Raw genomic sequence first — 17,565 nt, 5'->3', positions numbered from 1 at the left:
TCTGAAGCGTACCTCTGATTGGCTGCCGGCTGCAGTAGAGCTCTACAGCTCACGCGGGCACCCGCATCTCAGACTGCGTAGCGCGAGCTTTGTGCTCTAAAACGCGTCTTTCCTCGAATTTTACGGCAGATAATCAGATCATACCTCTCAGTAGAGCTCCTAAACCGTGTAGAATACAGTTTAGTCTAGTCACTGCAGAATCTGCAGAGGTTTCAGTTAATAATGTGTGTTCTGCAGGATAACATGAGCCAAGATGGCGTCCATGTGTGTTTGCAGAAAAACAGACAGGATCAACCCTGTTACGGTGTTCTGCTGATGAACTGTCAGCTTGTGTTCACACATTTTACCAAATAATCTGACGTGGTCTGATGATGATGATTTATATTACTGTTAAATCCGTGATAGTAGCCTAAAAGTAAGTTTGTCCGCCACGCCCATATAGCTGAGCTAAATGTGTGGAGTTACTGACATGACACTGGTGCTCTGAAAGACAACTGATCTACAGCTATAAATGATGAACAACAGAGACCTGTCTGATTATAACAATTATTCAAATGATTAAAACATGTAATGTAAAATAAAATCACATCCAGTTAAATGGACAGTTCCCCTCAAAATGAAAATGCCTACTCATCTACGAATCAATGAGTTTCTTTGGTTTGTTGAACACAAAAGAAGATATTTTAAAAAATGTAGAAACCCGTAGCCATTGGTATCTATAGTGAGGGGAATACTGTTGAAGTTAATGGGTACCAGTTTCCAATATTCTTTAAAATGTCTTGTTTTGTGTTTAACAGATGAAAATAAACAAAAACAGGTGTGGAGGATGAGTAGATGAGTACTGAATGATCATTTATGGGTGAGCTGTACATGTAAATGCCTGCTTCAGCCATACAGCCGGAATGCCAGTGTAAATGATGCATGCTCTGACCATTCTCAGTCCTCATGTTCACTGTGTAATTACATATTAATTAGTGTGTAAATGCTAACGGTGTGGTTCACAAAATCAGTTCTTATCACAGTTCTGTGGTCACGGTTTCAGTTTAATTTGGTTTACATTGTAAGAAAAATATACATGTAACACTTAAATACCATTTAGAAATACTCTAGCGTGTCGGCGGCAATAGCCTAGTAGTTAGTGCGTCGACATATAGCACCCAGGTGCTCGCGGCAACCTGAGTTCAATTCCCAGCTTGAAGTCCTTTACTGATCCTTCCCCTCTATCCGCTCCCCACACTCTCCTGTCTGTTAATCTCCACTGTCCTGTCAATAAGGGTGAAAACCCCTAAAAAAATTATATAAAAAAGAAATACTCTAGCGTACATAAGAGCCTTATAATTTACCGTTTACAGCATTTTTTTAAAAGGGTTATTCTCCATGCCATGCATTCATTTAACTCTTAGGGGCTTAATTTATTCTTTTGTTGTTGATTAATAGTAATAATGAAAGTGGCTTAATTTTAGCTAAATTACATTTGGAGATTATTAAAACACACAGTACTTTTCAGTGCATGATCCTTTTTGACTTTTTAAAATAAAATAATTGTTTTCTTAATGAAAGTTGAAAAGCAAACACGTGCTATTTTTAATTTCCCAGAGACTCCCAGACAGAGCATAAATCCCTTTATTAATCAGCTAGTGGATATTTTAAGCAATTCCAGGTAAATGACAGCTCTAATATTATTTCAGAAATATATATTTTATTAAAATACTGAAGTAATTCATTTTTATAGTATCATACTGTATATTGTTAGTTTGCATCTTTTGTTAATGAGTGCTATTCTGCTGTATGTACATTTCTAATGTTGTGTTTTCTATATTAATTAATTAATTATGTTTATTCATATTTATTTAATGTATTTTAATTATATTCATATTCAATTATTTTTCTTGACCTATTTATAGTGTCCACATCCACATATGTTCATTTTCAGTAAGTTGACCTGTGTTGTTATATGTTATATGCCTGTGAACTTTTACTAGATGTTCTTCCCAGAGAGCTGTAATTTCCAAAGTGCTGATCTGCTGATTTTCCTCAAAGGGTGTGAAAAGCGCAGAGTGTATCTGTAGATTTATCAGAGTTCAGCAGTTGTGCTCCACCTTGGGTCATGTTTACTCGACCTCGCTGTGTAGATTACTGATGTATAGATTAGTTTGACCTTTACTGATCAGTGTAAACATCTGCTGCTGATAAAGGAAGATGTCAGTTCTCCTGCCAGTAGAACTCATGAGATCTCCTCTGGAAGCACTTTTAATCTCTCCATCTTTCACTTGCCTCAGCACATACACTGCCAAGGACTTTTATTTTCTATAATCTTATTAAACTCAGACACTTCGATTCTTAAAATATGTTGATTATTTTGGGTTATAGAGGAACTAATTTGTCATTCATACAGCATTACAGAGTCGTTCATAACGGAGATTCATTCACAAACGAATCGCTCCCTCCATTAGCATTAGAAGCAGGCGAGGGGCTGTGTTTCAGGACATTCATCAGGATTAGATGAAATTTAACATGGAGGGTGGATAATGCATCTCCATGCACACAAACACATGCTCTTAGTCAGCAATGCTCGTGTGGTCACTGATCCATGGATGTAGAAAAGTGATGTCTAATTATAATTTTTATAATTTAAATAAATATTTGCATACTGCCCAGCGGGAAAACTCCAGATCATGGATATATGTAAATATGTGTGTATATCTCTGGCTCTGGATGGCCAGTCCTCCACTGCACCTTGGTCCCACATTCATTTCAAAGGAGCACCCTGTACCAAGATGGCGGCTCTCTTGACTCATTCCTTCCAGTAGACAACAACACGGTAGGCGATATCTAATGTGAATATAAATGATGTTGATGTATGTTCATCTGAAATGGAATATTAAGTAGAGGGTTGGGCTTTCATGTTTCGCACCTTTCCCTTGTAGAAAAATAACGATACGAGGTGTTGATTTATTGTTAATTTTACTAAATAATACATTTGGATGAATGCATGATGTTTTGGGGTATACAGGGGTCCCTCGTATATCGTGAGAGTTACATTCTAAAAATAGGCCACGATAGGTGAAATCTGCGAAGTAGTCAGCTTTATTTATTAGAGTTATTATAGATGTGTTAGGCTGTAAACCCCCTCACTACACACTTTCCTCACACAGGTTTAACATTTTCACGCTTTTCTCTCTTCATTAAACTCAAAGTTCAAACTTTGATAGAAAAGTACGTCCAGTAAAACATTCATCGCTGTCAGCAAAAGATTCATTAAGCTTTTTAGCTTGTGTGTGGATAATGTTGGCCTCCGGCGTGATGTTCTTTATCCTGCAGTCACTGATCCACAAATCTAGCAGACTCCATCATTAAGAGGGTCATATGCAGATGCGGTGCGCACATGACAGTGGGAAGTCAACACGGACGCGCACATTCACATGTTATTGAAAATGCAATTATTCAGACGGTGCTCTGTGGCGCAGCATAAACATGAGCAGTGTACCGAGTCGTAACTGGGCACCGCAGATAGATGCTGACTTGCAGCACCAGTGTGTGTACCCTGAAACCTATGTTTGCATGGTGCTGCGTGGCGCAGTGTGTCATGGTGTGTAATGGTCTTGCTGCGGACAGTTACAACCCTGTTTGCATCCTTGTTGAAACTCAGACTGCTAGCAATTGAATTGAATAAGGATAAGAGGGGCGTGGTTATAACACTGAAGCCTAAACATAAACACTCAGCCCTTCTTATTAAATTGAAGATTATCAAACATTCATTATTGAGTGAATTAACTCGAACACCTCACTAATTAACTCTTCATCAGGTGTGTGCTGGCAAAATGAAGTGTCCATTGTGACTCCACACTGCCTTTAAATAACATGTCTTAATGCAGATGTCACGTGTTTACATGTTCAAGCTCTGGACTCAGCACTCGGTTAAAGACAGCCTCATCACAGACTCCATCATCCTGCGTTTGCCGCCGTGCGTCGTCATTTCCGGTGGGGCGCGTGTGCGCAGGTCTGATTGCGCCCGAACGCTCTTTACTATATATGGGCAAAGCCGAGCCGTCCGCGCGCCGCCGCCACTTCCGCGTTCGGGGAGCAGCGATCAGCCGGTGACAGAAGAGCAGATCCGGTCCAGTTCAGCCGTTATTCATTCATTCACTCACTCATTTACCGGAGGAGAACACGCAGACATGTCCTACGAGCTCAGTGAGTGCACAACCAGCGTGTGTGTGTGTGTGTGTGTGCGAGAGAGAGCGAGAGATATGTATGTATATATATATACGCAGTGTGTGTGTATGTGTGTAAGTGTATCATTACCGTACTCGTTTCATTATGATGACAGCAATGTGTGTGTGCGTGTTTGCGTGTGTGTGTTTGTTTGTGTGTTTATAAGTGTGTCGTTTCCGTGATCGTTTCATTTTGATAACAGCAAAGCTCGTGTGTGTGTGTGTGTGTGTGTCTGTGTGTGTGTCTGTGTGTGTGTGTGTGTGTCTGTGTGTGTGTGTGTGTGTGTGTGTGTGTGTGTGTGTGTGTGCGTGTGTGTGTGTGTGTGTGTGTGTGTGTGTGTGGCCTGTGAATCGTATCCATTTACCATGTTTTTCCGGGATCCTTCAGGTCAGGAAACCCTGCGATAATGCCGTTATAGAGCTGTAGTTTATTGTAGTTAGCGGGTGTTTCCGCGGTGTAAAGCGTCTTGTGTTGTAGTTTGAGTTGTTATTATTACGTGCGTGTGTGTGTGTGTGTGTGATTTTTCTCTGAATCTGATCGTGTTTGAGCATCAGGAACAGTCTGACACTGGATCAGCCAATGGCGTGTGTTTAGGGGCGGGACACATTGTCTCATTGGCCAATAGCGGACAGGGTGTGAGTTGGTGACGTTTGCTATGGGGCGGGGCAGACTTTAATGTACATTATGACGGATATAATTCAGATTTTCTCATTATGAAAACAGTAAAGCGCCATTAACACACAATAAGCAGCACTGAGGATGGGTTTATACGCTTCTGTTCTCTTCAGAGCTGGATTAATAACTTTAATCTTGTGTGTTTCCTCCGCCTCACATTCTTCAGTAACTCCTGCATGCAGTGACCTGTTCATGGCTTCATTTTTATTTTTAGTTTCTTTTGCACACTGCTTTATCCTACACACAGGGGTTTAGCACCAGCTGCTATGCTAATAATATTTTAAATCCCATATAATAATAATAAAGATGATGATGATGATATAATAACAATAATAATAAAAATAATTTTGCTTTTGCTTGGGCACATTGGATAATCTGATAGTCTCTGGTAGTCTTAGCACAGTAATTCCCTATTGGAAATGTTTAATTAACTTAATTATATATTCCCTTTAGGGAATTACTGTGCTAAGACTGTCTAACATGAAAATCTACCCGAAATGAATGGATGTAGTTATCAAGTGTACCACTCTCAATCAGCCTAGCATAGAGGGATATCTTTAAAAGTTTTTAAATAGAAGGAAACTTTAATCTTAGTTTAACAGAAGTTTCTTGTTATAATGATTCCTATAAGCTAGGCTAATTTGTTGTGTTACTGATTTATTCCTGAAGCTGCATTCTGTAATATTTCTGGCAGATAAAAGATCTTCATTTGTGTGCACGGTGTGTTTTAGCCAGTAATGTAATGCTGTATAAGCGGGGGCGTGGCATCATGATTGACAGATGTGATTGACAGCTCCTCTAAGCAGACCGTCAGAGCTTCAGGAGGAGACTGAAGTCTTATTATTCCATTTCTGTGTTATTTACCATGATAAATGAGTTCAGCAGTAAACTCTAGTGTCTGACCTGCAGGATCTGGAGGAGCACTGCTTATTCAGTCACGACTTAACAGGTAGATTATGGATGCACGGCTAACTATTTTACATATCATCAGAAAAGTAGCTAATTAATTCAACTTAATCAATATGAGAATGTTAGATTATTGAAAAGAGGAGAACCCACAAGCCCCACCCCTTCCCCTCATTCAGGGACGAGCTGATCATATGTAAATGTGCGAATGCCATCAAACGAATAATAATCAGCCACTAAATCAAAAAGTTGTAAATTGTCGTGAGATTGAGTCGGTTAGTTTGCTGCGAGGGATTGATATGTAAAAGAAAGCCACGCCCCCTAATTAATATTCAGTTTCAGTTGGCAGCACATCAGCGTACTGTATTAAGTCTCAGTAAGTCTCGTTTGGTTCATGCAGAGATCGCACTTTTCTCCGAGCATTACAATGAGCACCCCCTACTGGCAGAAGGAGGAGTTACACTTTCATTCAGGCTGTCTGCAGTTTCTGTTCACACACAAGGGAAAGTTAGACTGAGCTGTTGTGCAATGTTGCAACTACTGAATGAAGAGACGCACTCAATATTGTACATTTACATTTGGAACATGGTAGATCTCTGTGTGTGTGTGTGCGTGCGTGCGTGCGTGTGTGCGTGCGTGCGTGCGTGTGTGCGTGTATGTGTGTGTGTGTGTTTGTGTGTGTGTGTGTGTGTTTGTTTGTTTGTTTGTTTGTTGATGTGTAGTTCATCATTAGCTGATGCTGTGTGTGTCTCCGCAGAGCGAGTGTTTGCCAGCCTGCCTCATATGGAAAGGGGCGTGGCCAAAGTCCTGGGCGGAGACCCTAAAGGAAACAACTTCCTGTACACCAACGGCAAGAGTGTGATCATCAGGAACATCGAGGTGAAACTTTTTGTTTGGTAAAGCAAAAGATGAAATCTTCCCTCTGTTCTGCTTACCGTGAGGGAGATAATCACATAAAAATAAAGGAATAATTTAATAAACTCAGTGTAGACGCTGATATACGATAATACAATATTTTATAGCAATCAACATGCATGATATTATTATTATTATTATTATTATTATTATGGCTAAAATACACTGAATAATTATTCAATATTTAACATTAGAGGGCCTTAAAATGATTTTTCATCACAGCCTCTAATTAAGATTGAAGAATGAATAGGCTGTTAATTACTAATGAACGTTTTGATGTTAATCTAATAATCTATGAGGTGCTGAGATAGTGAGTGAATATTCATAAGCTTGTTGTGAATTAGAACCGTATTATAAAGCTGGATTTGTTAACATTAGTGCATTAAACTCCTCAATAACTACTGAAGCGACTCTCAGCTGATGTTCATGTCTGATCACTCAGCACAGTCAGATGTTGAATCTGCTTTATTAAAGCTGTGCTTCAGTAATGGCTGAATCGAGAGTGTCCAGCCTGCTTTTGCTGGTTGTAATCAGTTTCTGAATGTTCTGTACATTGAGTTACGTGATTTCTCAGTCCTGTGGAGTCTTTCAGTGTAATTGTGCTGTTTTTAAGAGGACACACACTCTTTCCTCCAGCTTCTGAATCCAGCGGTTATTATCATGGTAATTTACTGTGTCTGTGTCTGTGCGTGTGTCTGCAGAACCCTGCGATCGCTGACGTCTACACCGAGCATCCACATCAGGTCATCGTGGCCAAATACTGTCCCAGTGGCTTCTACATCGCATCGGGCGGTGAGTGTGTGTGTGTGAGTGTGTGTGTGTGTGTGTGTGTGTGTGTGAGAGAGAGAGATCTGTGCTGTGTGTGTATTTGTTTATGCATGCATGTGTGTGTGTCTCTGTGTATGCAGCTGTCTGTGTGTGCAGTGGTTTACATGTTGTGCTGGATGCCTTTATTTAATAGTGATGGGAAGTTTGGGTCATGTCTCGGACCTTTGTCTTGTTCAGTTAGTTGAATGAATGCTGTTTCCGAGTCATTTTGTTCAGTTTGCCAAAATATTATTCCAGTGTTACGAGTTTCTTCCAAACTGCTCCACAACTAGCCCAAACACTGATCAAACTACAAACCAGTCATGACTAGAATACTGTAAGAAAGAGACAAGAATTATTATTGTTTACCTGCTCTATTGTCTATGATCATGTCAGATCAGCTCTTCAGATGTGAGGGGTTCGTTCACGTCACACTGACAGTCCCATATACACTTCACCAGAGCACACAGAGCTGAGCTGAAAGCAGCCATGATTAGGAGTCGTTGGTTCATCAAGTGAAAGACAGACGCCAATCATGTGAATTTAGAGCCGGTAAAAGATTTGATCGGTTCATCTCCTGAGTCCTCTGGTTTGGGTCATCTCTCTTTATATGCGCTCATGTAATAAACGAATGACCCAAAAACCAGAAGACACGAAAGGTGAACTATTAATGGCTCCTTTCGGCTGTGTGCATTGGTTAAGTGAAGATGGGACTGTCAGTGTGATGTAAACAAACCACTCACATCTGTCAACCTGTCAGAGGAGGTGAGCTGACAGTCATAGACGAAATAACAGGTAGAAAAACCTGATAAAAGGATCAAAACAGAACTCATCCTCTCCTTCACCTGCACAAATGTGCGCATGTGTGAATGAACGAATCACTCCCTCACACCAATCAACATTCTTGAGTCACACAAAAGATTCGTTCTAAATGAACCGGAATCATACGGTCATGGAGAACCTGGAGAGGTCATGGAATGTTGACATGGCATTTTCCAGACCTGGAAGGGTTTTGACAAAACTAAAAGCCCCACAAAGTTTTAGAAAGGTCATGGTTTAGTTTAACAAATATTTTAAGAAATTAGTTCAAAATTAGTTTAACAATATCAGTAAAGTTGAATATGGGTTAGTTGTCTTCACTTCTTCTTTTCTGTCTCTGGCCAAAGACATGGTCTCACATTATGAATGCTGTGTAAGCATTCGTTCATTTTACATGTGTAAGAATTATCTAAATAAATTTGACACACAATAGATATATCAAATAAATCCAAACTAAATAGGTTTGTTTTGTGTTTTATGATATGCTGTAATAAATCTGAGTGTGCATTGCTTTTCTTATTCTTTATGATGTGTGTATATTAGGACATGAAAATGTACATGAAAGTCATGGAGAAATCATGAATTTTAGTAGTAACTGTGTGTATGAACCCTGATGAATGAAACGGTCAAGATCAACCCATCACTATTATTTAATACCCTAGTAAAAGTCCCAGGATCCTCTCATCACTATATTTCTCAGTTATGGTTCTGTTCAGGACCACTTTTGTAATGTCTACCTGGAATAATCTGATTCATACCATAACACAAGCTGTCTTCATGTCTGCCAGTGAATCAAACGTAAGCTCCAGGAGGAAGATGAAGCAGAACACACTTTTATTAACCAAATAAATCCAGTGAAACAGAGGAATGAAACCATTACAAGAACAAAACATGATACATTACCACCTCCTCATTCAAGAATAAAGGCTCAGAGGCTTACAGCAGGGGTGTCAAACTCAGCTCCTGGAGGGCCACAGCTCTGCACTATTTAGTTTCAGCCCTGCTCCACCACACTGAAACTGCGGTCAGACGAGAGTTTGAGAAATCCTGTCGTACTGCGCTGTGAAAAGGGGTGCGATTAAACAAGATGATTCGATATTAAAAGAGTGAGCGACGGCTCCATGTTTTAAATGTCTGTCCAGAGAGGTCATGTTCTGATCCTCGATTGGTCTCACGCAATCATGTGATGCGATATCGCAGGTTTAGGCCCGTCAACACAGGAGTGTGCAGTCTGAAGATATATTAAATATATGTTTATTACTATTCCCATCAGTGTTGATCAAACCATCGTAATGAAATGACTCCGCTGAACATCAGAGAATGTAAACAGAGAAAAGGAATCCCTCTGCTCTGCAAAGTAAAGCGATAAATCCTGCATGAGCTCGGGTCCTGCTCTTCTACAGTGATGATTCTCTCCATCCATAAAGACAGTAGTGTTAGGAAACGGGATTAAAGCGTGTGCTTAGCATGTGTGTGCAAGTTTATCTTTGTGTGTGTGTTTATCAGTGTATGTGTGTGTGTGCGTGTGCTTATCTGTATGTGCATGCGAGTGTTTATTTGTGTGTGCGTGTGTTTATCTGTGTGTGTGTATCTGTGTTTATCTGTATCTGTGTGTACGTTTATCTGTACGTTTGTGTGTACTTTTATCTGTCTGTGTGTGTTTGTGTGCGCAAGTGTGTTGTGCATCTGTAGCACTGGGCCCACTCTGACCGTGTGTGTGTGTGCAGATGTGTCAGGGAAGGTGCGTATCTGGGACACCACACAGAAGGAGCACCTGCTGAAGTACGAGTATCAGCCGTTCGGCGGGAAGATCAAAGACATCGCCTGGACAGAAGACAGCAAGAGACTGGCGGTGGTGGGGGAGGGGCGAGAGAAGTGAGTGACAGCTGCAGGACACACCCCCTGTTGACTCTGTGTGTGACTTAGTGCTGACATTACCTGTGTGTGAGAGAGGGAGAGAGGAAGTGTGTTTGAGTATATTAACTGTATGCGTGCGTGTGTGTGTGTGTGTGCAGGTTTGGTGCAGTGTTCCTCTGGGACACCGGTTCATCAGTGGGGGAGATTGTGGGTCACAGTAAGATCATCAACAGTGTGGACATCAAGCAGACGCGTCCGTATCGGCTGGTGACCGGCAGCGACGACAACTGCACCACCTTCCTGGAGGGCCCGCCGTTCAAGTTCAAGTGCACCATGACCGTAAGCAGAGACGCGAGAGAGAGAGTGTGTATGTATGTGTGTGTGTGTGTATATATGTATATATGTATGTATAGATGGTGAAGGCTGAGAAATCTGCCACACTACTCATACAAGGTGTGTGAGCATTTCACCCTAAATAAACAATACAAGTGTGTTAACGGCCAAACATGATGACGGGAGCACCACAGCTCCTGAAACACCAACATGCTGGAGTCTTTGAGGAGCAGGAGGAGAGAGCAACAGCAGGGTAAAGCACTCCAGAATCCTGCTGTTCTTCCATTGTAAAGTGAGGAGTGTGATGTCTCTGCTGCTGGAGTTTACTTGTGTTATCCAGCTTAAGCATGATGTGAAAAAGTCAAGCTGAGCATTGGCTGGCGATGAGCCTGAGAAAGACACCGTTCTGCAGTGTTTTAACCAGCCAATGCTTATTTTATCTTTCAGACATGTAAATACACACAAGCACTAGTGAAACAATAGTTGTAAAACACACAGGACAGGCTATGGAAGACTCACAATCCATTCAAATATAATGTGCTGATGTGTATTATTCATATCAGACACGCGTAGTGAAAGTCACTATAAGTTCAGCCTATCTCCACCTGCCTGCATGTATTTTGGTAGTAACTGATGAATTCACATGCTGAATCCTGCATGTTCTGCTTCTATAAATGAGGACAACACGCGGCCACAAGTAAACATGGAGACACCTATCTCACATTATAGATCAAGAGCATTTATACGTCTTTTAAATAACAAGAACACTCACTTATATGTTTGTAATAAAATGGAAAAGCAGAATTAAAGGGCCACATCTGCCATACAGCGCTGTTGAGGCTGTAGTGTGTGTCGTGACAAACATGACGCGTCGCCTCGGAAACATGAAGGGTGAACGCTGTAAAATAATGATCAACACCCGGCGCCGGAGAGAATCTTTAAACTCCACAGTGAAAGAGTGAATAACAGCAGTAAAGCAGCGCTGGGAGAGTTACTCTGCACTTCACATTGAAGACTAGAGACACGTGTTTTCTGATCCTTCATTTCTCCATCTGTGGTCATGTAGAGCTGCACTGCACAAAAGCTTTACTCACTCAGTCATTTCATCTGTCTCCAGTCCAAATCTCTAAACTATCTTAAATCAAGACTAGAGAAATGGCACGATGCTTTAACTTCTGTCTGAGATTATCTCTCATTAACATTATTTTCTCACTGGCCAATCATTTAGCTTGTTTAAAGCAAATAATCACTTAATATGGAGGTGTTATTTCAGAAAACAGGACATCATTTCTCACGCTATTTCATCTGTCTGGCATGTATCTTGATTTAAGGTGTGTTTTAGATATTTAAATTGAAAACAGGACAAAACTACTAACATTATTATTATTATTAACACAGCTCAGGGATGTTGAAGGACAACATGTTTGTGCACTTACTAAAGATTTTAGTTGTGTTTTTTTTAGTAAAGGGTTGGAAATGAATGCTTTTCTTATCAGATTCATTGATTAATCAAAAAAATACTGTAGAGACTGAATCATGGACTCAACTAAACCATGCAGTTCCACTGTCAAGCCAAGAGGCGGCGACAAACTAGCATCAAATACATTTAAGACTGAAGAATTTGTTCAGGAGTAATTTAATATATATACACACACACACACACACACACACACACACACTTATGCAAGTAATTTAAAGTCTTTTGGATCTGTGTTTTCTGGTTGGAGCTGTTTGGTTGTTTCAGTAATGAGTCTCAGAGGAGTGTGTGTGTTTTCAGAGATGCTGATGTGTGTGCTTAGCTCATTTCCTGCAGTGTTGTCCTGACTGTGTGTGTGTGTGTGTGTACGTGTATGTGTTTTTGTGACATATCAGGACATAAATCTGTATAATGACACAGGTATTACAAAATGGAGGTGAAATATGAGGACATTGGTGACGTCCTCATTTCTCCAAATGCTTCTAAATCCCACAGGATGAGTTTAATCAGAGTAAAGCTGCACACTGTCTCCTGTGATGGTGGGTTTAGGGGTAGGGTGGGGTGAGGGCAATACTATATACAGTTTGTGCTGCATAAAATGAATGGAAACCTATGGAATGTACCCACTTTTCACAAAAACAAACGTGTGTGTGTGTGTGTGTACGCAGGATCACAGCCGCTTCGTCAACTGTGTGCGCTTCTCTCCTGATGGAAATCGTTACGCTTCTGCCGGAGCTGATGGACAGGTGAGTGAGTGTGTGTGTGTGTGTGTGTGTGTGTGTGTGTGTGTGTGTGAGTGTGACTGTTCATCCACATTCACTCCCAGTGCATTTGGTCTGAATGGTTTGGTAATGATATTTATGTGTTATGTATGTAATTATGGTTTAAACCGTGTGTGTGTGTGTGTGTGTGTGTGCGTGTGTGTGTGTGTGCGTGTGTTCAGATCTTCCTGTATGATGGTAAGACTGGAGAGAAGCTGTCGTCTCTGGGTGGAGAGAAGGCTCATGATGGAGGGATCTACGCTGTGAGTGTGACTCGAGTCATGTTTACACACGGTGTTCTGTTCATATGCATGTTTCGGATCATCACGTTAGAATAGGCCTGATGTGCACAGCTGAGCAGGAGAAACCTTAAATCTGATCACAGATCTGCTGCTCAACTGGGCTCTGATCAGCTGGAGTGAGGAAAGTCTGCGCTTATGAACACAACTAGTGTGATGATGTTGATGATGTGTGTGTGTGTGTGTGATGATGATGAAGGTGTGTGTGATCACACCTTCATCATCATCATACACACACCATCATCATCACACACACACACCATGATGATGATGATGATGGTGTGTGATGATGATGGTGTGCGATGATGATGGTGTGTGTATGTTCCTCCTCAGGTGAGCTGGAGTCCTGACAGTACGCAGTTGATCTCTGCATCAGGTGATCGGACAGTGAAGCTGTGGGACGTGAGCAGCGGGACGAGCGTCTCCACCTTCAGTCTGGGCTCAGATGTTCTGGATCAGCAGCTGGGCTGTCTCTGGGTCAACAAACACCTGCTGAGCGTCTCTCTGTCCGGATACATCAACTACCTGGACAGAAACAACCCCGACCGCCCGCTGCGCACCATCAAGGTCTCACACTCACTCGCTCACTCCAGCACTAACACACACACACACACACACACACACACACACACCTTTTTGTGTTTTTAGCTGTATTTGTATTAACACAACGTGTGTGTGTGTGTGTGTGTGTGTGTGTGTGTGTGTGTGTATGTGTGTGTGTGTTTCAGGGTCACACTAAGTCCATCCAGTGTGTGACGGTCCACAAGGCGGACGGACGGACGAGCATCTACTCCGGCAGTCATGATGGACACATCAATATCCTTCATTACTGCACACACTGATCATCAATAATCAGAACAACACTGCTGAGGTTTACAGCCATGACTGTGTGTTTGTCCTTAACGTGTGTGTGTGCACATTACTGGGACGCGGAGAGCGGCGAGAACGAGGCGTTCGTGGGTAAAGGACACTCCAATCTGGTGTCCAGGATGATGGTGGACGACGCAGAGCGGCTGGTGACCTGCAGTATGGACGACACTGTGCGCTACACTGACCTGAAGAAGAAGGAGTACAGGTACACGCACACACACACACACACACACACACACACACACACTGCGCTACGCTGACCTGAAGAAGGAGGAGTACAGGTACGCACGCACGCACGCACGCACACACACGCGCACACACACACTGCGCTACACTGACCTGAAGAAGGAGTACAGGTACACACACACACACGCACACACACACACACACACACACACACACACACACACACACACACACACACACACACACACACACACTGCACTACACTACACTGACCTGAAGAAGGAGTACAGGTACACACACACACACACACACAAGCATACTCACTTGTAAACACACACTCAAGCACTCACTCACACTGTGTATACAGGTGTGTGTGTGTGTGTGTGTGTGTGTGTGTACAGGTATGTGTGAGTCACACAGACACACACATACCTGAACACACACACAGATGCTTTCTCTCTCACACACGCGTATATACACCTGTAGATATGCAAACACACTCACACAGACACAGAAATTATCTCTCACACACACACTTTCATATGTACACACACACTCAACTGTATAAACACACCTGTAGACACACAAGCACACACATACTCGCATAGTCCCACACACACACACACACACACACACCTGCATACAGATGAATACCCTTGTATGAAAGTGTGTGTGTGTGTGTTTCAGTGCGTCTGATATGGTCAAAATGGACGTGCAGCCAAAGTGTGTGAGTGTGGGACCAGGAGGACTCGCCGTCACTGTGTGTATCGGACAGGTACAGAACAGAAACACACACACACACACACACACACACACACACACACACACACACACAGAGGACCAATACACTCTAGAATGTGGGAAAAGTGTTTAACTGCTCAGGATCACCTTCTAGTGTCAACTAACTAAACACACGCGGAACCATCACAGTTGAAATGAGTGTGTGTGTGTGTGTGTGTGTGTGTGTGCGTGTGTGTGTGTGTGTATGTTCAGCTGGTTCTGTTGAAGGATAAGAAGAAGCTCTTCACTCTGGACTCTCTGGACTACGAGCCTGAAGCTGTGGCCGTTCATCCTGGAGGCGGGACTGTGGCAGTGGGCGGAGCCGTAAGTGTCCAATCACTGCACAGACTGAGCTGTTTAGCGCTGTCAGTATGGCTGAAAACCCTAAATTCATTCTAGAACAGAAGCAAAGTTTAATAATCTTCACATTCTAGAGGCGACGCTTAATGTTGCAGGATAAAGCGCGGTGCTGCCTGCTGTGACCACAAGAGGGCGCAAAATCAAAGATTAAACTCCTCACCTCTTTTCTGAGAGTAAAATGAGACTTTACCAGTCTTACATGACATCTGATCTCCCTCATGTGCATGTGACGGAGATTAGAGATGAAGTAAAACAGAATGAGTGCATAACACACATCAACAGCTCAAGCCTCTGTCGCTACAGCTACATAATTCATCATCAGCAGATTATATGATGAGCAGAAATAAACATTCCAGTGTGTTTACTGCACAGGATGAGTGTGAACGCTGCTAATAAACACTAGTGCTGTGCTCATTAGCATAATTAGTGGAGCTCAGTGAAGAGTGACCGATGATGATGAAGATGGTCTGTGTCTGTGTGTGTGTGTGTGTGTGTGTGTGTGTGCGCAGGACGGGAAGGTGCATCTGTATTCGGTTCAGGGAAACACACTGAGGGATGATGGGAAGGCGCTGGAGGTGCAGGGACCCGTGACGGACATGTCTTACTCTAAAGATGGAGCGTTCCTGGCGGTGACGGATGAGAAGAAGGTGGTCACCGTGTTCACCGTCGCTGATGCGTACAAGGTGAGTCAATCTCCAGATGATTCATTACAGATGATTCCTTCAGCTCTGCACGCTCACTCATTGACTGTTATTAAAGAACAACTGTAATTAAGCATATGTGATGTGATTAATCAAGTATTTATGAAACTGTGTAAAATATTATGCAAATCTCGACTGGTTTAGGTCTGTCATGATGTGCAAATATTAAATCAGTGAATGATATACAAGTATATTTAGTGAATCATTCATTCATAACTGTTGATTCATTTATAAACGAATCTAGTGACTCTATATGAACCATCACAGACTGCAATCATTCATTCAGAACTGTTGATTCATTAAGTATCTGACTTTATGAACAATTATTAAATCATTGATTAAACCATTCATTTATAAATAAAGCTAGTAACTGTCTTTATGAACAATAATTGACTCAAATGATTGATTCAGCAACAGATTGGTTCAGGAAGGGAATGTTCTGAGACACAGACGCTCTGCTCACTGACTGTTTTCTTTGAAGAAACAGAGAGACAACACTATATAGAGTCCCGCATGTGTCTCAGGGTTAGAAGAGCTAGTCAGCAGTAAGGGGCGTGTCCTGTTATAGCAGAGATGTATATAGGGGCGGAGTCTTGAGTTGTGGGTGTGTTTGTTTTAGTGCTTTCAGATATCAATAGTGTATCAAGAGCTGTGTGTGTGTGTTTCAGGAGAAGAGTGAGTTCTACGGGCATCATGCGAAGGTGGTGTGTCTGTCCTGGTCTCCTGATAATGATCACTTCGCCACCAGCGGGATGGACATGATGGTGTACGTGTGGACGGTCAGCGACACTGAGAAGAGGATCAAGCTGCCGGGTGAGCAGAGTGTGTGTGTCTGTGTGCATGAGTGTGTGTGTGTGTGTGAGAAAATACTGACCCCGGCCCCAGTTTTCAGAAAGTTTGGATTTCAGTCTGTGTGTGTGTGTGTGTGTGTGTGTGTGTGTGTGTGTGTGTGTGTGTGTGTGTGAGAGTTTCTTTATTTGTGTGTTTGTTGTTCTCTTTGTGTGTGTGTGTTTGTTTGTTTGTTTGTTTATTTGTTTGTGTGTGTGTCTGCAGATTGTCATCGGCTGCATCACGTCAGCGGTCTGGCCTGGCTGAACTCCAACACACTCGTCACCACATCTCATGACGCCTGCATCAAACAGTGGACTCTGAAAATCTGAGAATCTCTGAGAATCTCCTCCTCCTGTCTGATGTTCCACTCTCCTCCTCAACAGCTCTGATGCTCTCGCAGGAAAACAAGCGCAACAATCACACACACACACACACACACACACACACACACACACACACACACACACACACACACAGATTCAGACACACACCCACATATATCCAGACGACACACGCGTGACATTCCAGAAGCAGAGCTCACCGTTCCTGAGGCCACAGGGAGCAATAATGTGTGTGTGTGTGTGCGTGTGCGTGCGTGTGTGTGTGTGTGTGTGAGAGACAGTGGCAGGCGTTCGTCTGACAGTATTGGGCTCTCTTCTAACCCCTATCCTGTTGATTTACTGTATTTGTCATTGGATGTCTCTGGCTAATGTTCATTGGGTGGATGTGCTTGATAATTATATTAATAATGAGAATAAAACACTTTTTATGCA

At 42.3% G+C, this 17,565-nt stretch overlaps 1 protein-coding gene across 2 annotated transcripts; it reads left to right on the top strand.

Moving 5' to 3' along the window:
- Window positions 1-4,057: 4,057 nt before the first annotated feature.
- wdr1 (WD repeat domain 1) lies at window positions 4,058-17,565 on the top strand. 2 transcript variants are annotated; one of them, XM_056472851.1, is made up of 15 exons: window positions 4,058-4,194; window positions 6,554-6,675; window positions 7,413-7,503; window positions 10,065-10,212; window positions 10,353-10,533; window positions 12,673-12,750; window positions 12,948-13,028; window positions 13,398-13,631; window positions 13,793-13,882; window positions 13,985-14,139; window positions 14,808-14,895; window positions 15,114-15,224; window positions 15,770-15,943; window positions 16,630-16,774; window positions 17,015-17,565. In XM_056472851.1, the coding sequence occupies exons 1-15, from the start codon at window positions 4,179-4,181 to the stop codon at window positions 17,119-17,121; spliced, it is 1,821 nt and encodes a 606-aa protein (XP_056328826.1). In that variant the 5' UTR covers window positions 4,058-4,178; the 3' UTR covers window positions 17,122-17,565. The 2 variants fall into 2 exon arrangements, with proteins under 2 accessions (XP_056328826.1, XP_056328827.1); XM_056472852.1 differs by having other exon boundaries at window positions 13,793-13,885; window positions 13,988-14,139.

This window comes from Danio aesculapii, chromosome 14 (assembly GCF_903798145.1).
Source record: "Danio aesculapii chromosome 14, fDanAes4.1, whole genome shotgun sequence".
Lineage (NCBI taxonomy): Eukaryota > Metazoa > Chordata > Actinopteri > Cypriniformes > Danionidae > Danio > Danio aesculapii.
This window is presented reverse-complemented; position numbering and strand designations above follow the sequence as displayed.

Coding starts and splice junctions, on each gene's coding strand:
- wdr1 (XM_056472851.1), top strand. Junction 13,632..13,792: donor GCCCGCTGCGCACCATCAAG/GTCTCACACTCA, acceptor TGTGTGTTTCAG/GGTCACACTAAGTCCATCCA. Junction 16,775..17,014: donor GAAGAGGATCAAGCTGCCGG/GTGAGCAGAGTG, acceptor GTGTGTCTGCAG/ATTGTCATCGGCTGCATCAC.